Below are 19,465 nucleotides of genomic sequence, written 5' to 3' on the forward strand. Positions count from 1 at the left end.
ATATATTAAATACTATAATTTCAATGCATCAATAAATTTACAATTATATATTATATGTATTGTATATTTACAGTGATCCGTCCACCGAATCACGTCACACTGATCTCCTCATCGCTATCGGAGTTGGAGTCATCGTAGTCGTCGTAGTACAGCTTCATGAACTCTGATCCCTGTTGCTGCTGTTGTTGTTGTTGTTGTTGCTGCTGCTGTTGTTGCTGCTGCTGTTGCTGCTGCTGCTGCTGGTGATGGTGATGCAGCTGTGCGGCTGCTGCGGCGGCTGCCAGCTCCACCTCTCGCATTGCCGTAAAGTGGGGCGAGTGATGGAGCTGCTGCTGCAGTTGCTCGAACCGCCGCTGCTTCGCCTCCTGGATGCTGTTCTCCAACTTGAACTTAAGATCGGCGGCCACCAGCTGCTTCTGCATCTCAGCATTGATCTTGGCCTGAAACTCTGCCGCACTGCTCGCCCCCGGAGGCGAAGAGGCAGCCGATGAAACCGTTGTGGCTGCTCCACCCGATCCTCCCGTGGGTGTGGGCGTGCCCGACTGATCGCTCATCTTGAGGCTGGTGAGCAGTGGGGGCGGCGAGCTCATTTGCATTCCATATCCCGCCGACGGATGACACGGAGAGCTCCTGCTGCTGACGGACTGCGGTGATTTGGGTGTGACAGCAGCCGGCGGCGGTTCATCCTTGGCAATGGCACCGGGCGGGGGTGTGACACTGCCATTGGGCGAGAGGAGGGAGGGGGAAATCGGTGTGAGGGGTCGATCGCACTTGGCATCGGACAGATCCGGATTGGGATTGTTCTTGTTGGGCAGCGTCTGGTCGCGGGAACCGCCGCTGGCCAGCAGCTCGCGCTCCTTGGAGTTGCGCCACTTCATCCGGCGATTCTGAAACCAAATTTTCACCTGCAAACGAAAGGGGATATAACGATATAGACATAGATATGGATTCAATCTTGCAATGAAATGGGTAAATTAAGACTGTCCATCTTCGGATGGAGAGCTGTCTGTCCCAGGCAGACCAAAAATCCAGGGAAGTGGCAGTGGCAATGGCAGTTGGCTGTAGTTTACCCTAAAAACTTTTCATGGCCACAGGGGCGGATGAGTTCCAATTCCTTCAACGTTTTCCGGTCACAAAACAACTTTTCCCCTAACAAAAAACTTTTCTGTGGCAAATTGAATCTACCTACCGGCCCTCCTCATCCTATTTCTGGTTATGTTGTCGTGTGTGTGGGCGTGGCCCTGGCCAGAGGAAAAGTTTGAACTGCAATGCCAGCGCCAGAAGCCGAGCATATCCATAATAAATGCAAATTAGAGGCATTTCCCCAAAACCGGCAACAAATTGATTAGAGGCCGCACAGTGGTACACACAAAGTACTGCGAAAATTGTGGTAAAATATAGACACATAGAGGCCGCACAGTGGGCCGCACATTAGGCGAATAGGTAATACGAAGTCTGTGGTAGAATATGAAGAAGTTTTTACCCGAATTTGCTGACCATTTTGGTCCCACTGTTTAGGCCACAAAGTTAGTCCGGCAAAAATTCTGTAAGTTTACTATCCATCTGCCTCTCTAAACAGTCTCTCTCTGTCTCTCTCTTTCCCTGTTGCTTGCTGCATTTGACAGGCAAGCAGCGCATAGGCACAGACCCTTGAAGCAGATTGCAGGATACCCTGAACCTGGACCCCCCCGGACCTGGACCGAGCCTTGGCCCACCACCACCTCGGCGACTGTTTTTGAGTTATTATGCAGTGGGTGTTGCGTCCTTGTTGTGCTGCCTCTTGTGCATGCCTATGACACAGCAGGACATTCGCACTTTGTTGCAAAAGCCAAACAATTTGCAACAATTTATGGTCAGAGCACTACTCCTTCTTCGGTAATTAGATTGTGACTTGATGTGAAATTTTCAAGCAAATTGATGCGTGAAATTGGGAAATGCCGGGAAAGGCCATTGCCGTTCCCCACCCACACTCACTCGTACACCCTAATCTCTAAACATTTATAAATAAATAAGTAAAGAGCAGCACAACAAAAAGTTGCTGACATGTTAAACAAGCGATTAACCGCAGAGATTTCTTCGGCATCAGATTTTTCCCCGGGGACACGTGCCAAAAATTTTTTCAGTTTGCTGTTTCGCTTACTTCCGGTCATTGAGTTTTCCAGCGCTAAGCCCACCAACCCACCAACCCACCAGTGGGAACCCAGCAATCCAGCCAGCAACCCCATCCCCTAAGCAATTGAAATAATAAGCTCAGGCGGCGATAAGATTAATGATTATGGGTCCAGCCCAAAGTCAGTCGTAACTGGGGGACAGACTTTGCTCTAGCCACCGAACCACTGAACCGCTGGACGACCAACAGCCACCGTCGTCATCGTCATCGTCTGTTTCTGATGGAAATTAATTATAAAGCGTGCAATTTAGTATGCCAAAGAGTGAGAGAGAGGGAGACAGAGGCGGCTCGGAAAATTGGGCAGCGTACTTCCGTTCTGTCGCAGACTTTTCTATTTATACTTTCTCGGTAGCAGCCAAGTTTAATGAGCTTGAAATTATGATGTTTGCCTTCGGAAAACAGAAAGGGAGAACGGAAAGAAAGACTGCGTATACTCGTACTTGTATAGAACCTGTTCTAGTTAACCCGATGTGCGATGCTGTAATTATTCCGCAACGGAAATTCCTCAATCAACAACAACAAAAACAGCTCGTATGGAAATTGTATAAATACACGTATCAATTGCATTCCATGGGTACCGAAACGAGTCGAGTTTAGTTCTATTATGGGACTTGCACTCCCCCGGCTTGTTAACAAATATTGGCCATGTAACGACTGTGCCCCTGCCCCGTCCCTGCCCCCGTCCCTGCCGCCGAGGCGGACATCATACATATAATTATTGTCTAACACAAAAATATTCGCTTAATTTTTGCCGGTCAGTAAATAATTAAATTTATGCAAATACTCGTATTTATGGTGGCGACAAAAGCTAAAATTCAATTGTTGTGCCTGGTAATTAGGGAAATGTTTTTCTAAAGGCTTGTTGCGGTCGGAATTAAAAGGTTTAACTAAGTGGGTAATAATCCGGAGATGATGATTATATAATAGAGTTTATGTTTGGGATTGTCGGAATGCCTCACTGACGATTTGTTGATAAGAATCTAACATTGGTTTTCCAATCTGTACCAGACTTTTGCTGATAAGAGTACTAGGATCTTCTAGGAATTGGGAATCCCAATAGGAACCCTATGAATTTCTCTTCTAATCTTTATCTTCTTTATTTCAGTTATCGTTTCAATCAAAACCAAATGAAGTTCTTAAGCACTTTCATATCCAATTCCGGCTAAACTGTTTCCCACTTTGTTAAAGACCCACACATATTATGCTCCCTCAACGCAGTCCTTCCCATCTTCCCATCCCATTCCATGGAGCGTAAGCCAAAACGATAAGTAACATATTTTTCTGACACGCTGCCAGCATAACGCGCATGGAATTTGTTTGAAGTTTTTATAAACCACCCAGAAGAGAGTCGGATGGTATGGTTCTCTACGGTGGGAGTTGGTAAGCGGGTCGCTCAGTCAGTTGGCTACAAATTGCTTGGCCTCCTGTCCCCTGTCCCCTGTCCCCTGTCCCCGTCTACTACTTTTTTCTGCCCGAAAATTGACTTTGGGCAATGAGCACAAGCTGTTGTTGGCGTTGCGATGCGATGAGGGAGGATGGAATGAAGATGGGAATGGGAATGGGAATGGGAATGGAGTCCCCCATTCGAGATTCTGACTTCTGCCAATCTCGTCCGGGGCAACATATGTTAACTAATGAGGCTGGATCCGGGATGGCTGCTCCCGGGGATGACTGCTCTCGGGGGTGGCCTGCTGTCAACCCATTGCGGCCCCCGAAATGTCATTCGATATGCGACGTAATAGCGTATTAAATAGTCTGCTACTATTTGCCAAAGTCATTTCAACAGCAGTTGGCAGTGCGTTTTGGGTTACTGGCCATCGTCCATGGTCGATTTGTCCATTTGTCCATTCCAAACCATCCTCATGACGCTCCTCGTTGTGGTTATTGTTTTAGTGGGGGGCCAGAAGCTGAAGTGTTTGCAAAATACTTTGGATTGTGGCGGGCGAGCATTTATTTAGCAATTTGTCAACAATTTATTTTGTAACCAAAGCTGCGCGTAGAGGGTGCGGACGGGACGGGAGGGGAAGGAAGGGATCAGGAATTGGCAAATTGAAATGAAATTTGAGCTATGAACATGTTTCGGGTGTGTTTAAGTGTTCTTTGATTGCAGACAAGTGAAATGGAAATGTAAATTGATTTGGTATTAATGGGGATTCAATCCCTAGAAACTTTGTGTGGAGCGAAAGAACTTCAAGATATCTCAAGTCATAAGAATAGTTTGAAGGTGTGGAAACTTATAGGGAAACTTTATAAAATGTGACTATTACGGTAAGAGCTTTCAGATTTGTGGCTATGGCTGTCCTACGGTGGGTTATTGTGAAAGACCTTAAGATCCTTAAGAGCTGATGAGCCCCTCGACATGAGTAAAATATCGGACGTAGACGGTGATCTTAAACTTTTTTATATAATAGAGAGATAACTGTAAACAATAGAATATATTTAATTACTTTTAAGGATATCTCAGCCCCAAGACAAGTCGTCGGGAATTTCAGAAACCATCTTAAACTGAATATGAAATGGAATCATCATTGGCCGGCTACTAAAAAGGATAACAAGGCTCATAAAAAACAAAGCAAATATCACAAAAGACCAACCCAGATTGAGAGTGTTAAATATCGTATCCTCTTCTATTCGGGGATTATTTATCATCCGAATTGATTTAAAGCCCGCAAACGAAAGAAATCGAAATCGCAAGCAAAAAAAAAACAAAAACGAAAGTCTGGAAATGTTTGTGTAATCCCCCTCCCTCACCCACTGGGCCGGGTAGGGCCTGTCCACCATACGCCATCCTTTATCCGCCATCCACAATGCACACTCCACACAAAAGACAAGGCAGACGAAATGAAAATAAAAATATTTATAACGTGAAAAATGCCAAAAGTGCCATATACTCGAATGTGGAGAGAAAGGAAGAGAGAGTCGGAGAGACACAGTCGGGGAGATTCCACAGTTGATTGCCGAGCGTTGGCGGGAATTTCCTTTATCCTTTATCCGCTCTGGTATTCTGGTTTTGGTTCTGGTTTCCGAGTATTTTTTGCTCCCCCATTTTTCGACAAATCAAAAACAGACGAATTTGTTTTGGACATGACACTTAAAAAGTTGCCGGAGAGAAAGAGAGAATCCCCGCCAGACACGTGTGGGTGTGCTTGGGTGTGTGCGTGTCCCTGTGTCTGCGGGGGTTGTACGGGAATCATCCTGCCTGGCGACTCCTTGAGCTCCTGGCAATGGCCTTTTGTGTATTGATTTAAAAATGCAAATCACATTTAGCCTCAAGATGTTTTCATTTCCGCTGTTTTGGGTCTGGCGCCTGCAGGCGCCTGCAGACAGACTCCATCCAGCTCTTTCGCTCTTTCATCTGAAGTGTCATTAATGGCAATTAAATTTATAGCGAGCGGATTATGAGGCTGGTAACTGTCAGTTGCACTGCATTCTGAAGAGGGCGTGACTGATGGACAGAGTGTGGTATTATTTGGGGGTGTGTCATGCTTGAAAGCGATGGGAACTGAAAATGGAAGAGGCTTAACCTGTGAAGATTGTGATTTTTAGTGTTCTGATTCGATTGCTTTGCGTGGGAGAGCCCTGAAATTTGTTCTAAACTATCAAATGTAGAAGTTTACCATGATCAACATATGTATGTGGATTCTTAGAAATTTCCTACACTCCTTTCCTTCATAGAGTTCCAAGGCCTATAAATCCAGAGACCCCTCGCCTTGCCACTTGCAACGCTTTATATACTCCGATCTGCCAGTTAATAACCATTAGCAACTCGGCCACGCCTTTGCACGTGACTTGCATCCCGCACAGAGGGGAAAAAAGCAGACCAGAAAGTCGCCCATAAATCGCGTTTGGCTGCAATAAACGCACGCGGTTTCGGCCAGCGATTTTTCGAGTGCGTTTGTAAAAATCGCAATAAACGTTGCAATGAACAACACTCGAAATGATGAATCACCTGAATCCGCCGCCAGCGCGGGTCACCAGCATTCACCAGCATTCAGCAGCATCATCAATGCAACGTTTGTCGACCACAAGGCACGCGACAATGGAACCGACCCCATTCCTGGCAATATCTCACGGGCCTGGTCCTGGTCCTGGTGCTGGTCCACTGCAGGCCATCTAGGCCCAGTGCAATATGAGAATATTTATGGCAGGCAATGGATGTTGTGGACGAGTGGGGCTGCAGCAAAATGAACAACAAATGGCCGCAAAAAAGTGCAGCACAACGAAGGATGAAGGCTCTTAAATCATGTTGCATACAACTAGGCGCAATGCAATCCACTCACTCTCCTCACTCTTCACTCCCACACACACTTACACACCCACCCACTCGCACCCATGCACCCACTCAACCTGTGTCACTCGAGTGTGAATATCCGCACTCGTTCATCACCCATGCCACCAGCACTCGAACCGTTGTCCAGTCCCCATCCCACAGCCCATCCCATCCCACAGAAGCAGCAGTCGTTAATGGAGCTCTCAGCTCTCGGTGTCGTCATCGCCGCCGGCTGGCCAACACTTTGTGTGTCCTTTGTCCTGGGTCCTAGGTCCCAGCTCCCAGGTCCCAGGTCCCAGGTCCAGCTACCGCAAGCCGGACACCCGCTGCGATATGATTGCGAATTTTTCTGACATTTTTGCACATTTTTGTTGCTCCAGCTTTCTTTTACTCCCCTATATTCCCATTTCCCAATTTCACCAAATTTCCCAAAGGCAAAGTGCCTTTTGATTTTGTCGCCGTCGACATTTTCTCCATTTTTTTACGTTTTTCATTTTCACAATTTGAGAAATTTGTAAGTTTTGAAATATACTTGTCACAGTGACATATTACAGAAGTCTGGATATAAAATGTCGTTGCTCTAGCTCTTATAGTATTTGAGCACTAGGCGCTCATACGGACGGACAGACGGACAGACAGAAATGGCTAAATCGACTCGGCTATTGATGCTGATCAAGAATATATATACTTTATGGGGTCGGAAACGCTTCCTTCTATCATTTTGAGTGTTCGGTATAATAATAATTAAACATTAAAAATCAAAAATAATAATTATACAATAAGAATCCAAAATAATAATTACTCATTAAAAATCAAAAATAATAATTATTCAATAAAAATCAAAAATAATAATTTTGATTTTTATTATTAAATAATTATTATACAATAAAAATCAAAAATAATAATTATACAATAATAAGAATCAAAAATAGTAATTACTCATTAAAAGTCAAAAATAATCATTATACAATAAAAATCAAAAATATGCAATATTATAAACATTATATAATTATTATTTTTGTTTTTTATTATTAAATAATTATTATTTTTGATTTTTAGCGAGTAATTATTATTTTGGATTTTTATTGTACAATTATTATTTTTGATTTGTATTGTTTTTGCTTAAAATAAAACTAAAAAAATTATAAAAAAAAAAAACGAGGGGGAATGTTGTGAGTTGCTGCTGCGACCGCAACTCCACATTTATACCCGATGCATAGTCAGTATGGCTACATTGAGTGCAATTGATGAATGCTTTGAACTTTTCTCTTAAAGATTTACGACGAAACGAGGGGGTAATAATCATAAAATAATAGTTAGGGCTTGGGAGAAAGGGCCCGTCAATGGGATTTCAATGCTGCAAATGATGATCATTTCTTTAGTCAGCAGCAATTTTTACTCCCGGAATGAATAGCAATCAATGGTTTTACATAAAAACCTGATAGATGATTTAATTCTCAAAAGTTTCCCTTCGATTCTATTAACATTTCCGTATATTTCTCTGTACCCCAACAAGTCTACAGTTGTCGTAGAACTGTCTAGAGCAAGCAACGTCTAGCCTGTTGTTCGACGCAAACAACTGAAAATACAAGCGATTTAGAACAACTATTTATGACCCACTTATACCGCAAGTCTAAAACTTACTCAATCAAAACAAAAACTTGTATAATTCCGCACTTAACAAATAATCCATCAGCGTTTATATAGGGGAATTTCGAAATCTGTGCCCGCTAGTATTTTCCAGTACTAGTTGGAATACGCTTGCATCTTTTAGCTCGACCCAGACCTGGGGGCATTATATGATCATTAAGGTGTAAGTGATCGATCGACCAGTTTCCAAAAAAAAGGGGCGTGACATGTGCAATGAGTTGATGAATTCATGTTTCAAACGCAACTGGACACGCTTATTGTGTAATTATGAAATTTTTATGAATCATATGCTAGTGAAAGAACAAAAAAAGAGCTACACTAATTTGGCATGACATTGTCAGTCATCATCAGCATCATCAGGCTGCCGCAGCCGTCGGCTTGTGGCAGGGGGCATCCATTGAAAGGAATGGTGGTGACAACTCCTGGGCCTGGGCCTGGGCCTGGGCCTGGGCCTGGGCCTGGGTCTAGATCTGGGTCTGTGTCTGGGTCTGGTCTGTGATTGAGTTGTGATCGATTACATTGTGACAAGACCGAATTGGCTACGCAAATTTCGCTGCCATGTGAAAATGTGTCTGCGTAAAGGTTTCTTCTTTACAGTGCGCTTTCTCTTTGCCTTGGCTCCTTTTTGAGTTTTACAAAAATTAATTTAATTATTGCATGACACACAGAGAGGCAGAGGCGGAAAAAAGAAGAGATTCTCCCTCCAGAATCAATGAAAGCTGTCTGCCTTCTCAGCTAGAGCCTTTGTCGAGATGAATTTCTTATAGCTCGTTATAATTTCATTATATTTCCACGCCAGCAGCCCCCGAGCACTCCGACCTTTGCTTATATGTATATATCTCCCAGTATATGTGTATTCCAATGGTATATACATATGTATACAGGCGGCCACCCAAGACGACCGACCGCCCGACCCGACCCGAGCGACTGCGCATTTCAAGGAGTGCCGTGCCCGCCCTGCTCGTCGGCCCCCACTCCGACCCACGACCCACGACCCACACCCGAACCCCTTCGCTGCCATTTTCCTCTCTGCGCAGCCATCGCCGGAGAGCTTTGCTCCGTGTTCCAGGGCGGAGTTTTATTTTCATTGTTCGCTCTTTGTTTTTGAAGGAGTACGAGGGCGAGTACGAGCACGAGTACGAGTAAGAGTATATTTTATATTTCCGTCGCCTTTTGTTGTCTGCTTATTAAAGCTGATTTGAAAAGTTTCCCAAACTCAATTTTCATAAGCGGTTAAATATAATTTTATAATGGCATAATTTTATGCTTATTATTATGCTTTTAGTCTGGTGGAGCTTATTGATTTTTTCAGTGGCATATCGGAGATTGCTTATGGTTATGGATTGCTTTCACCAACAATGTGCCAGAGTTTGGCGGATAAAGTTGTGGAGGAAATTGAATAATTAGACGAGTGGAGGGAAATTTTGAAATGCTAATTGGGTGTCGTGTCAGGTCTCGAAACGTTATAGGGAAAGGATAAAAATCACATCAAAATTAAATGCGGTTTTCGTTGGAAGGAAGCGGAGTAGATCAAAGAAGGCCTACGGACGTATGCCATGGATGCAATGGGATCGAAATAGAAGAAAAAGTTACAAAGGGGGCACCCGGATTCGAACCAGGGACCTCTCGATCTGCAGTCGAATGCTCTACCCCTGAGCTATGCCCCCAACTTATCAGTAATCCCCAAATCTCCCCAAATAAACTATATATCGAAGCTCACCTGAGAGTCCTTTAGGCCCAGTCTTTCGATATATGTATCTTCAAAACCACAAGGAAGAGGTGGCTTTATGAACCTTGAGCGGTCAACTGATCCTTATTTTGAGATGTTCTACGGTTTTCCCATTTTCCTACATAAAGGATCCTTAGAGCAAAGCAAAGCCGAACAAAAAGTGGTCCATGGTATTCCACGCAACCATTGGTGTAGTGATCTTCTCCAATAAATTGACGTCGAAGTAGGAAAAAAATCTACAAAGGGGGCACCCGGATTCGAACCAGGGACCTCTCGATCTGCAGTCGAATGCTCTACCTCTGAGCTATACCCCCAACTTATCGATAATCCCCAAATCTCCTCAAATAAACTATATATCGAAGCTCACCTGAGAGTCCTTTAGACCCAGTCTTTCGATATATGTATCTTCAAAACCACAAGGAAGAGGTGGCTTTATGAACCTTGAGCGGTCAACTGATCCTCATTTTGAGATGTTCTACGGTTTTCCCATTTTCCTACATAAAGGATCCTTAGAGCAAAGCAAAGCCGAACAAAAAGTGGTCCATGGTATTCCACGCAACCATTGGTGTAGTGATCGTCTCCAATAAATTGACGTCGAAGTAGGAAAAAAATCTACAAAGGGGGCACCCGGATTCGAACCAGGGACCTCTCGATCTGCAGTCGAATGCTCTACCTCTGAGCTATACCCCCAACTTATCGATAATCCCCAAATCTCCCCAAATAAACTATATATCGAAGCTCACCTGAGAGTCCTTTAGGCCCAGTCTTTCGATATATGTATCTTCAAAACCACAAGGAAGAGGTGGCTTTATGAACCTTGAGCGGTCAACTGATCCTCATTTTGAGATGTTCTACGGTTTTCCCATTTTCCTACATAAAGGATCCTTAGAGCAAAGCAAAGCCGAACAAAAAGTGGTCCATGGTATTCCACGCAACCATTGGTGTAGTGATCTTCTCCAATAAATTGACGTCGAAGTAGGAAAAAAATCTACAAAGGGGGCACCCGGATTCGAACCAGGGACCTCTCGATCTGCAGTCGAATGCTCTACCTCTGAGCTATACCCCCAACTTATCGATAATCCCCAAATCTCCCCAAATAAACTATATATCGAAGCTCACCTGAGAGTCCTTTAGGCCCAGTCTTTCGGCCAGCTTCTTGCGATCCGGCTTGCTGATGTATTTCTGCTGCTGGAAGCGCTTCTCCAGCCCCTTCCTCTGGGAGTCTGCAACGGAGGCAACAATTATAAATTATCCATTGGGGAGTTTGGACTTTGGACTGGGTTGGGGGTTGGGGTCCCACTCCACGCACCTGAGAAGACGGCACGTCGCATCATGCCACGTCGGGGCTTGCCACGCGTCGAATGGGCCCAGGGGAAGCCCTGGCCCGGCGGCAGGGGAAACACTTGGGCGCCAACTGCAATTGCAACATGGGGGAAATGCATTAGACAAAAACACTTGTTAATGCGCGCAGCGGGTGGGCTGCTGGCTGTGTCCAGCCACCCCCCGTCTGGGACTGGGGCTGGGACTGGGACTAGGACTAGGACTCTTACCACTCATGTAGGGATTGCGGCAGTGCGCCAGCAGCGAGTGCAAGTGCGGATGGTTGAGGGTGTGAGGCAGAAATGGGGTCGGTCGGCTGGGCATGGGTTTGGCAATCACTGGATGAATCGCTTGCGGGAGTGGTGGCGGTGGTGTTGGAAGGCCACCGTGTCCAGGGTTACCCCCACCACCGGCTTGACCGGCTAACAGTTGCTGCTGCTTTTCTTGCGTTAATCTTCGATTGCCGTTGTCCTCGTCTCCATTTGCATTGCCCATCTCCCCATGCGGTCGCCCATCCTGGCCAGAGTTGCTCTGGCTCTGGCCATTGCTGCTGGTGCTGTGATTGTTGTCGCTATCGCTAATTGTGCTGCCAGGTGACGACGACGAGGATGCGGCCGTCGTAGCTGCGGTTTGCGGTTGACAACTATTGCCAGGATGCTGCTGCTGCTGCTGCTGTGGGTGTGGGTGCGGATGAGGATGAGGATGCTGCTGGTGGTGCTGTGGATGCTGTGGATGTGGATGCTGCTGATGCCCCGCCAGTTGATGCGTTAGAAATGCGGGATGTGGAAAATGGGCATGCCCAGGCCCATGATGGTGATGATGCGGCTGATGGTGATGCGGATGTGCATGCGTTGGCACTTGCAACTGTGGATGCTGCTGCTGTTGCTGCTGCTGCTGCTGATGGTGTTGGTGATATTGATGGGTGTGTTGTTGCATAAAGTTTTGTTGTAGATAAGGCCATATATGCTGCGGTTGCATGAATTCTGTAAGCCGAAGAAGGGGGAAAGGAAACCAATAAGTGGTGAATGCAATTAACTATAGGTTCGGGTTTGGTTTAATATATGTTGTAGTTAAATGACTATGTCACTGCAAGCCACTGGTTAAATTCGCGGTCAACCGACGCCGATTGGAAGTGGGAAGTGGCACACTATTTTCAGACCTAAGAACCAATTCACTTTTGATATGCAGGGAAAATAGGAATCTTGCTACAAATTTGAACCCCGCTGATGGGTGGGTGAAGGTGGGCCGATGCATGTCCATTGCAGGTGAATTCAAGACAAAGATTTACCCTAATATTTTGAGGGAAACCCAGAAACGGCCTGCGCATTTCGATCTTTACAACGATGCTCCGAATTGATTTGTAGTTTTTTTGGAATCTCAGATTTCGATTGGGTTTGGTTGGGAAAATGCGGTATGATGTTCCACTAAGACTCTGTTGTTTCTTTTTCCTTACCTCTCAATTTTCTAAATTTGAGGGATTTGACGACCGTTGGAGGTATTTGTGAGATTTCACATTGGACAGTTTCACGGAACTAGAACCTAGTATGAATTCTGTCCAAAAACTACAGGAGAAAATTAACTTTTGTTGTAAAAAATACTGCAAAAAAGTTACGCTTTTGCCAGTCCTTGAGAAACTTGACTCCTTTATCGGACTTTAAAAATCGCAATGGAAAAGCTCTTGAGAAAGCAGTAAACAGAAAGTTTTTTCTGAGCCCCGACTTAAGTCCGGCACTGTATATCTGTATATCTAAATCCTACAATATTTGGTGCTTTATTATTATAGAATGATTTGATCTCCATTTCACATACCCCGAAAAAACACTTGGAAGTGCCAGATTGTCAGATTGTCAGCCTTGGAACACAATCTGGCAGCTCCAAGACCCCTTTACACCTTTACATTCTCAAGACAGCGACGCCAGCAACCCTTGATGTGTGTTGCGTCTTGTCTTGTCTTGTCGCTTTTCCAACTTCCAGACAGGCATCTTCCCGGCGCCCCAGCACACACACACCCACACCCACACAGACAGCGTATCCCCAAACAATGGAATCCGAAATCTGCTTTGAAGTGTCAGTGTGAAGTTGGCATAATTAAACCCGGCCCAAACCCCATCCTATGCCCCAAAACGCCACACACAAACACAGACAGAGTCGCACCTTGAGAGCAAAGTTTGGCTCCGTTGTGGCTGCATTTCATTTTCTAATTAAACACCCCAAAAAGGCAGCAGACGCCATTGCTGGGGCTGTCGCTCGCACCCACACACCTCCCATCCACACACACACACGCTCCTGTCTCGCTTTCACGCACATTTTGACAGGCTGGCAGGCCGGCAGGCGCTGCAGAATATGCAGGATATGATTTTAATTCGATTAGAGAAATGAAACAATTAACGTATTAACGCCTCTTTAGTTCTCTCTGTGTTCGGTGTCCTGTGTGCTGTGTTCTGTGTTCTGTGTGTGTGCGTTTGTTCGGTTTGATGGCTCGCATCTTTGTGCTCCACAAGTTTTTGCCTGTGGCCCTTCACCACCCTCTACCCCCCCCACCCGAAAATTTTCATCCTGTGGAGCCTCCATTCTCCATGTGTGTGCGATGCGGCACATGTGTGCCTAATGAGCGCACAAATTAAGTTATAATTGTTGGCTTTTGTTTGTTCTGTTTGCCGGCGGTTTGTGCCGACTTTTCTGTACGAGTACGAGTGCCGTTACGACTATCTGCATCTGCCGCTAACCGAAAGTTTTTGGCCGTATTGGTTTATGGCCTGGCCCAAAAAAGTTAATCTGTGGCTGACTCCTAGGCAAAAAGGCAATTTAGTGCGGTTTGCAAATCATTCAAAGTGGATTATTGGGATTGGATTGGGAAAGAATGGTAATTACGAGTGTGAATGTGGATGATTCGATTATTAAATGGCGTGGATAATAGATTGGTTTGAAACAGTGAGGGACCATGTTATCCATTCCATGGGGAAACCTCTCATAGAATCATTCCAAGATAATATACCAAATATCAAACTTTATTGGGATATCATAAAACACGAGTATATTTCGTTTACAGTGTTCTTTCATCAATCTATTTATTTCTGCCACGCTTCTTCCATAAAAAAAAATCACACGCAAAAACGAACTATTTTGGCCTAAAAATATCTCCAATAAAAACGCATAAAAAACCGACATAAAATATGGGAAATCAGAATGTTCAGCCCACTCATTAATATCAGAAAATAAACCGAACAACAGTAATCACATGACAATTAAAATCCCACAATCCCGTAAATGCCGCAGAACAAAGAAATGTCTGCCATTCAGATGCTAAAAAACGGCCAGGGCAAAGCTGTTACATTGACTGATGGACGATTTGTTCCGCCTACTTTTTGGTCCCACAACCCCAGGACCACAATCTCCCGTCCACAACCTTATTCCGTCGGTGTCATCCCTCGATGTAAGCAGCACGCGCAGCCGCAACGAGAGGCCGAGGATCGCGTCGGAAGTAGGTATCTCTGGGTATCTCTGTGGCACACTACGGAAGAGCGGAAGAGCGGAACTGGTTGTGCGGCATTGTTGCTCGGGGGTTTCAGGCCCAATAATTTAAACATGATTAGGTCTGGTTGTGTTTTTACAGCCTGCCAGCTCATCGGAGCACCGCCCTGAGGGCTTAGAGCACACAATAAAATCACGGCGTAAAAAACAAAAAAAAAAGATCGGTGGAAACTTTTTGGCCAGAATGTTATTCTTTTGGCTTTTCATATTGCAATTGTATTTTGTTTATGTTTGGCATTAGCCACGGCAAATTAATTGCCAAGCCTCATTTATGGGATCCTTTGCTGAGCCCCTCCCCTGCTAAGGGCTCTGCTCGATGGAGGGCTGGATGGTTGGATGGTTGGATGGCTTACCATTCCTAACGCGGACTCCCTCCCGGGTATCGCCCAGGATGGCGCTGACACTGAACTTGAGAATGGGTTTGCTGTTGTTATCCTTTAGGATGGTGGTGGTGGCTGCCGCTGGGATGGTGGTCTCCTTGGGCTCCACCTTGGGCAATTTGATTGCCTGCACCTCCTCATCATCCATTTCTTCGTCATCCATGTGCGGCTCCTCCTCAATGTCGGCCACGATCTCATCTGCCGATGAGTCTTCATCGTCGTCCATCTCCTCGATGCTGTCGACACTCTCGGCCCGGTGGTCGGCCCGGTGATCGTCCCGGTGATCGGCACGGCACTTATCACACTTGTAGCCTCGTTTCGAGCAACTGCAGCTGTCCGGCCGCTGCTCCGCGGGGGATACCGACTCCGCCGCCTGCTCCGCGGTCGACTCCCCGGCACGACGGGACAGGAGCATCTCGCTCAGGCTGGACTTCAGCTGGCTCTCCGTGTATGTCTGCTGGGCATGCAGGAGACTGTCCACGAGGAAGGCCGTTGACATTACGCTCGATTCTAGCTGGGAGTCCTTCGCTACAAGGTTCTTCTTTATATCTTTCCCGTCAGGGGCCGTCGCGTTCGCGTCGAGTGCTCAAATCGAACTGAACGCAGAGCCCGTTCAGACCGTGACATTATCCTCGGCGCAGGACCTCTGCAGCAGCATCTCGCAGGAGCACATCACGGGGGGACTTTAGGGGTTGCTCGACGGTGGTTGGTCCGTTCATCTTGCCCAGTCGTCGTCGTCCTCTGCCTCATCCGTGTGGCACGTGATGCTGGCTGCCTCCTTATGTACTCAACGCACACTCTCTTTCTCTCTCTCGCGAGTGTGCTTTGGGAGTGTGCGTGCGTGTGCGTGTCCTGCTCGTTATTGTTGTACGCTTTTTATTTGATTTTATTTGTGTGAAAACAATAAAAATTTAATTTTCTTGTTTTGTTGCCTTTGCCTTTGCCGCTGCCGCTGCCACTGCCACTGCCACTGCCATTGCCTTGAACTGTGCCTCCGTTGGGTGTGTGCCTGTCGTCGGTGTTTGTGCTGGTCGAGTCTTATTAGATTTGTTACAGCCCCATGGTGGCGCCACAGTGGGGCAAATGATGTGCACTTTTGGTTAGAAATTTGGGAATGGATTTCCGGAATCATGTGAAATATCTTCCAGGCTTTACTGTGGCTTCTATTTCACCATCAACCAATTAAACTTGTATTACAAAAAACAAACATTAATATCAGAAATATTTCCGAATTCTGTGCACTCCACTGTGTATTAACTGAAATTAAAATGAAATGTAATGGGTTTTAAATTGATGTTGTAATTCCCAACCAACCTTGACTTCTTCTCAGGACATTTCTAAAAGATTTCATTAGAAAATTGTTCAATAAATCGACAAAAAGGGATGGAAGATGATTAGTGAGGGGATGATCTTCTGTCCCCATAACTTTTGAATTTCTTCGCACAATTTGTTTCAGGCAGCATCCCTCAACCCCCAGCCCCCACCATCATCAGCATCAGCATCAGAGCCAAGGAGTCAGTAGATTAACTTTTATTATGACCGCAAATTAGTTGTCCTCGTCGTCCTGACGACAATCGACAATGATGACTTATTTACTCAAAGTAAATGCGAAAATTTCCCCGAATCGGTTATGTAAGTAAGCTTAGGAGGGAAGTTAGATGAGGGATCCACATACATATACATACACATACATATATGTGTGTCCTTTTGGCCTTTCTATTGTATAAGAACTAGACCCCCCCCCCCCCACACACACACACACACACACACACGCGCTGGCAAATGTAAAAAGAGACAAGGCTAGTGAGAGAAAAAGAGAGAGGAGCAACCCTTGTTGCGGCTTTTGGGCTTGGAAAAGTGCAAGTGGTTGCCCAGGCAAAGTCGGGGGCGTGGCCTCGAATCACTCGAATGGGAATCGGAATCGGAAACCCATCAGGGGCGGGGGAGCTGGCGGAAAAGTGCTCTCCACAATAGGAACAAGCACGACGAGGAGCGATAACAAAAGCCATGGCTGCTCCTTCCTCTTCTCGATTGTTTTGCGCTGCCATTTGTGGCTTTTTGCTTTCATATGGAGCACGCCTCAAAGGATTACCCCCATGTGGATCCGTTCTCCTCGCTCTGGTCCCCACTCCCTCACTCCCTCGTCTGCTGCTTCTGCTGCTGCTGTTGGCGTACTGCGAGTACATAAAACATGCTCATATAAGCGTATAAATATGTGATAATAATGATTAAAAGTTCTCATCATGCCATCATCATTTATGCAAAGGATTTCTCACTGTCTCCTCCCCTGCTCCTGCTCCTGCTCCTTCTCCTTCTCTCTCTCTCTCTCTTTGTTTGCCTGTGTCTTTGTGTGGGCTTGAGAGTGTTTGTGTGTGTGTGTGTGCGTTGAAGAGTCCTTACATTTTTATTTGGCACCGACACATGGCTTAAGCCGAATATTTTCCATTTTCCACAATTTGGGTCGGTGCCTCTCCCTCTTTCGCTTCCACCATAGAGATATGTGTATCTCCAGCTCTTTCGCTATGATTGCTTCATTCTTTGTAGTTGCCATAATATGAGGACAATTATTTGATAAGTGGGTTGAATGTGCAGCAGCAACAACAGCAGCAGCTTTTCCTTCTGTTCTGGTTCTGGCTCGGTTCGGTTCGGTTCCGTTTCCTGTTCGCATTCGCATTCGTAGTCGTAGTCGTAGTCGTATTCGTGTTTCATCTGCCATTGTCATGGCGCTGCTTTTTGACAAATGAAAGGGGTCACCAAAGCAGGCTTTTGTTATACACCTCTCGGTCCTCCCCATTCCATCGGCCCCCATTCCTATACTTTCTGCATGCGAGGGGGCAAGTGTTAAAGACAAACTTTTAATTGTTTTTCAGAGTGTTGACTTGAGTTGAGTTTATTTTCATTTTTATTCAGATTTTTGTTTGGTATTTTATGGAGTTTGAGCTTTTGTTTTGTCTGTAATTTGTTTGCTGAATTGAAAATATGTAAATTATAATGCGGCTGTTATGGCCATGGGCTTTTGTGGAGATTATTGTGCTGTTAACGTTTGGCTTTTCGTTTGGGAGGCATTTGGCCTGAAGAGATTTTTGTCGGTTTGAATTGAAGATGGGATAGATCTTTGGAATTGTTACCCATCAGATCAGATCGAATAAGGGTTTCAGGGGTGTTCTGTAGAAAGATCAAAGCCTGTTGGATCTTCCTTTCATCTCGTATACAAACTTTTTAGCTCTGTCTTTAATCTCGACTCTTCAGCTGCAGATATTTCTTTCTTTCCCCCTGAAATGCTTCATTACCCATCTTAAAACATGAAAGATCCTCATCTTTGGTTTGACTCTTCAGAAAAATATATGTACGAGTCTGTTTCTCTTTATTTTTGTTGTCTTCTATCTGGGCTGCTCAACAGCAGACGTCTCTTGCAATACGAATGCCAGAAATGCAGCATCTCCCAACCCATATGCCATCCCGAATACTGCCACATCAAAAGCCCAAACTCTTTACAAGCGTCACTTTGATTCAATTCCATCCTCCATCCGCCATCCGCCATCCCTTTTAGCCATCCCGGTAGGTAAATTCCGTTTGCCGAATTCAAAGACTTTTTCTGTGCGTGTGTGCCGCAACTCAAACGCTGCCACATGCCACTCCAGTGCGAATAAACAACTTCATGGCTCCGAATGGAATGGAATGGAATCGAATGCCATTGACAGCCGCATCATTATATGGATATCATTATCGTGTATCGTCTGCAGCCCCCCCTCTTCCCCCAGAAAAAAAAGGTAAAATGTCACAAGATGCTGCACGTGGGGTGGGGGTTTGATGGCGGAGTGGTTGAGTGGTTGGAGGTGGTGCGGGGGAGAGGGAGGGGGAGGGGGCGTGGTTGGGCAATATAATAAAGCGCAAACATTTATACACGACACTCGATGCCGAAGGACGATATAGAAAAAGCATTCCACCAACTTAACTGTCGATATCAGCTGCTGCCATGGCCATGTCCTCCAGCCGGACCCCCTACCCCTACCCCTACCGCTACCGCTACCCCTAGTGCTACTGCTACTGCTACTGCTACTGCTGCAGGCCACTCCATTCTATGGAATGAATGCGAATTCTGTTTGCTATCGATTTTCAGGACAACGTTTATTATTTTTATTATATTCGCCCTGAAACTGGGCAGAAGGGGGAATCCCCAGAGCTGAGGGAGCCAGAGAGAGAGCCGGGAGAATCGAGTGTGTCTGGGGTGGCTGGCAAATTATGGGCTTTTCATAACGTTAACAGTCGCATAAATACGCTCTTTGTGTCAGCCAAGTAGAAAAAATGCGATAAAAGATTATAAAGTGTGTGTTGTCGCTTTGGCTTTGGCTTTGGCTTGGCTTGGCTTGGCTTTTGCTGCCCAGGATGTGAAGGCAAGGAGGGTGCCCTCGCAT

The 19,465-nt window shown here is 45.7% G+C and overlaps 1 protein-coding gene and 4 non-coding genes across 5 annotated transcripts; all 5 read right to left on the bottom strand.

The window, feature by feature from the left end:
* Window positions 1-29: 29 nt before the first annotated feature.
* Window positions 30-15,632, bottom strand: LOC108153757 (alpha-protein kinase 1). Its single transcript, XM_017283891.2, has 5 exons — window positions 15,024-15,632; window positions 11,370-12,122; window positions 11,129-11,233; window positions 10,939-11,042; window positions 30-905 (listed from the first exon to the last, which is right to left on the bottom strand). The coding sequence occupies exons 1-5, from the start codon at window positions 15,547-15,549 to the stop codon at window positions 90-92; spliced, it is 2,304 nt and encodes a 767-aa protein (XP_017139380.1). The 5' UTR covers window positions 15,550-15,632; the 3' UTR covers window positions 30-89.
* Window positions 9,686-9,757, bottom strand: Trnac-gca. The gene has a single exon. It is a non-coding gene; the product is annotated as a tRNA-Cys (tRNA).
* On the bottom strand, window positions 10,062-10,133 carry Trnac-gca. Its single transcript has one exon. It is a non-coding gene; the product is annotated as a tRNA-Cys (tRNA).
* Trnac-gca lies at window positions 10,438-10,509 on the bottom strand. Its single transcript has one exon. It is a non-coding gene; the product is annotated as a tRNA-Cys (tRNA).
* Window positions 10,814-10,885, bottom strand: Trnac-gca. Its single transcript has one exon. It is a non-coding gene; the product is annotated as a tRNA-Cys (tRNA).
* Window positions 15,633-19,465: the final 3,833 nt, after the last annotated feature.

Source organism: Drosophila miranda, chromosome XR (assembly GCF_003369915.1).
Source record: "Drosophila miranda strain MSH22 chromosome XR, D.miranda_PacBio2.1, whole genome shotgun sequence".
NCBI lineage: Eukaryota > Metazoa > Arthropoda > Insecta > Diptera > Drosophilidae > Drosophila > Drosophila miranda.

Excerpts from the sequence above, each read along its gene's own strand:
- LOC108153757 (XM_017283891.2), bottom strand. The coding sequence starts at position 15,549 with ATGTCAACGGCCTTCCTCGTGGACAGTCTCCTGCATGCCCAGCAGACA. Across the intron at positions 12,123-15,023 it reads GGGAGTCCGCGTTAGGAATG|AATTCATGCAACCGCAGCAT; the intron begins GTAAGCCATCCA and ends TTCGGCTTACAG. Across the intron at positions 906-10,938 it reads TGGGCCTAAAGGACTCTCAG|GTGAAAATTTGGTTTCAGAA; the intron begins GTGAGCTTCGAT and ends TTTCGTTTGCAG.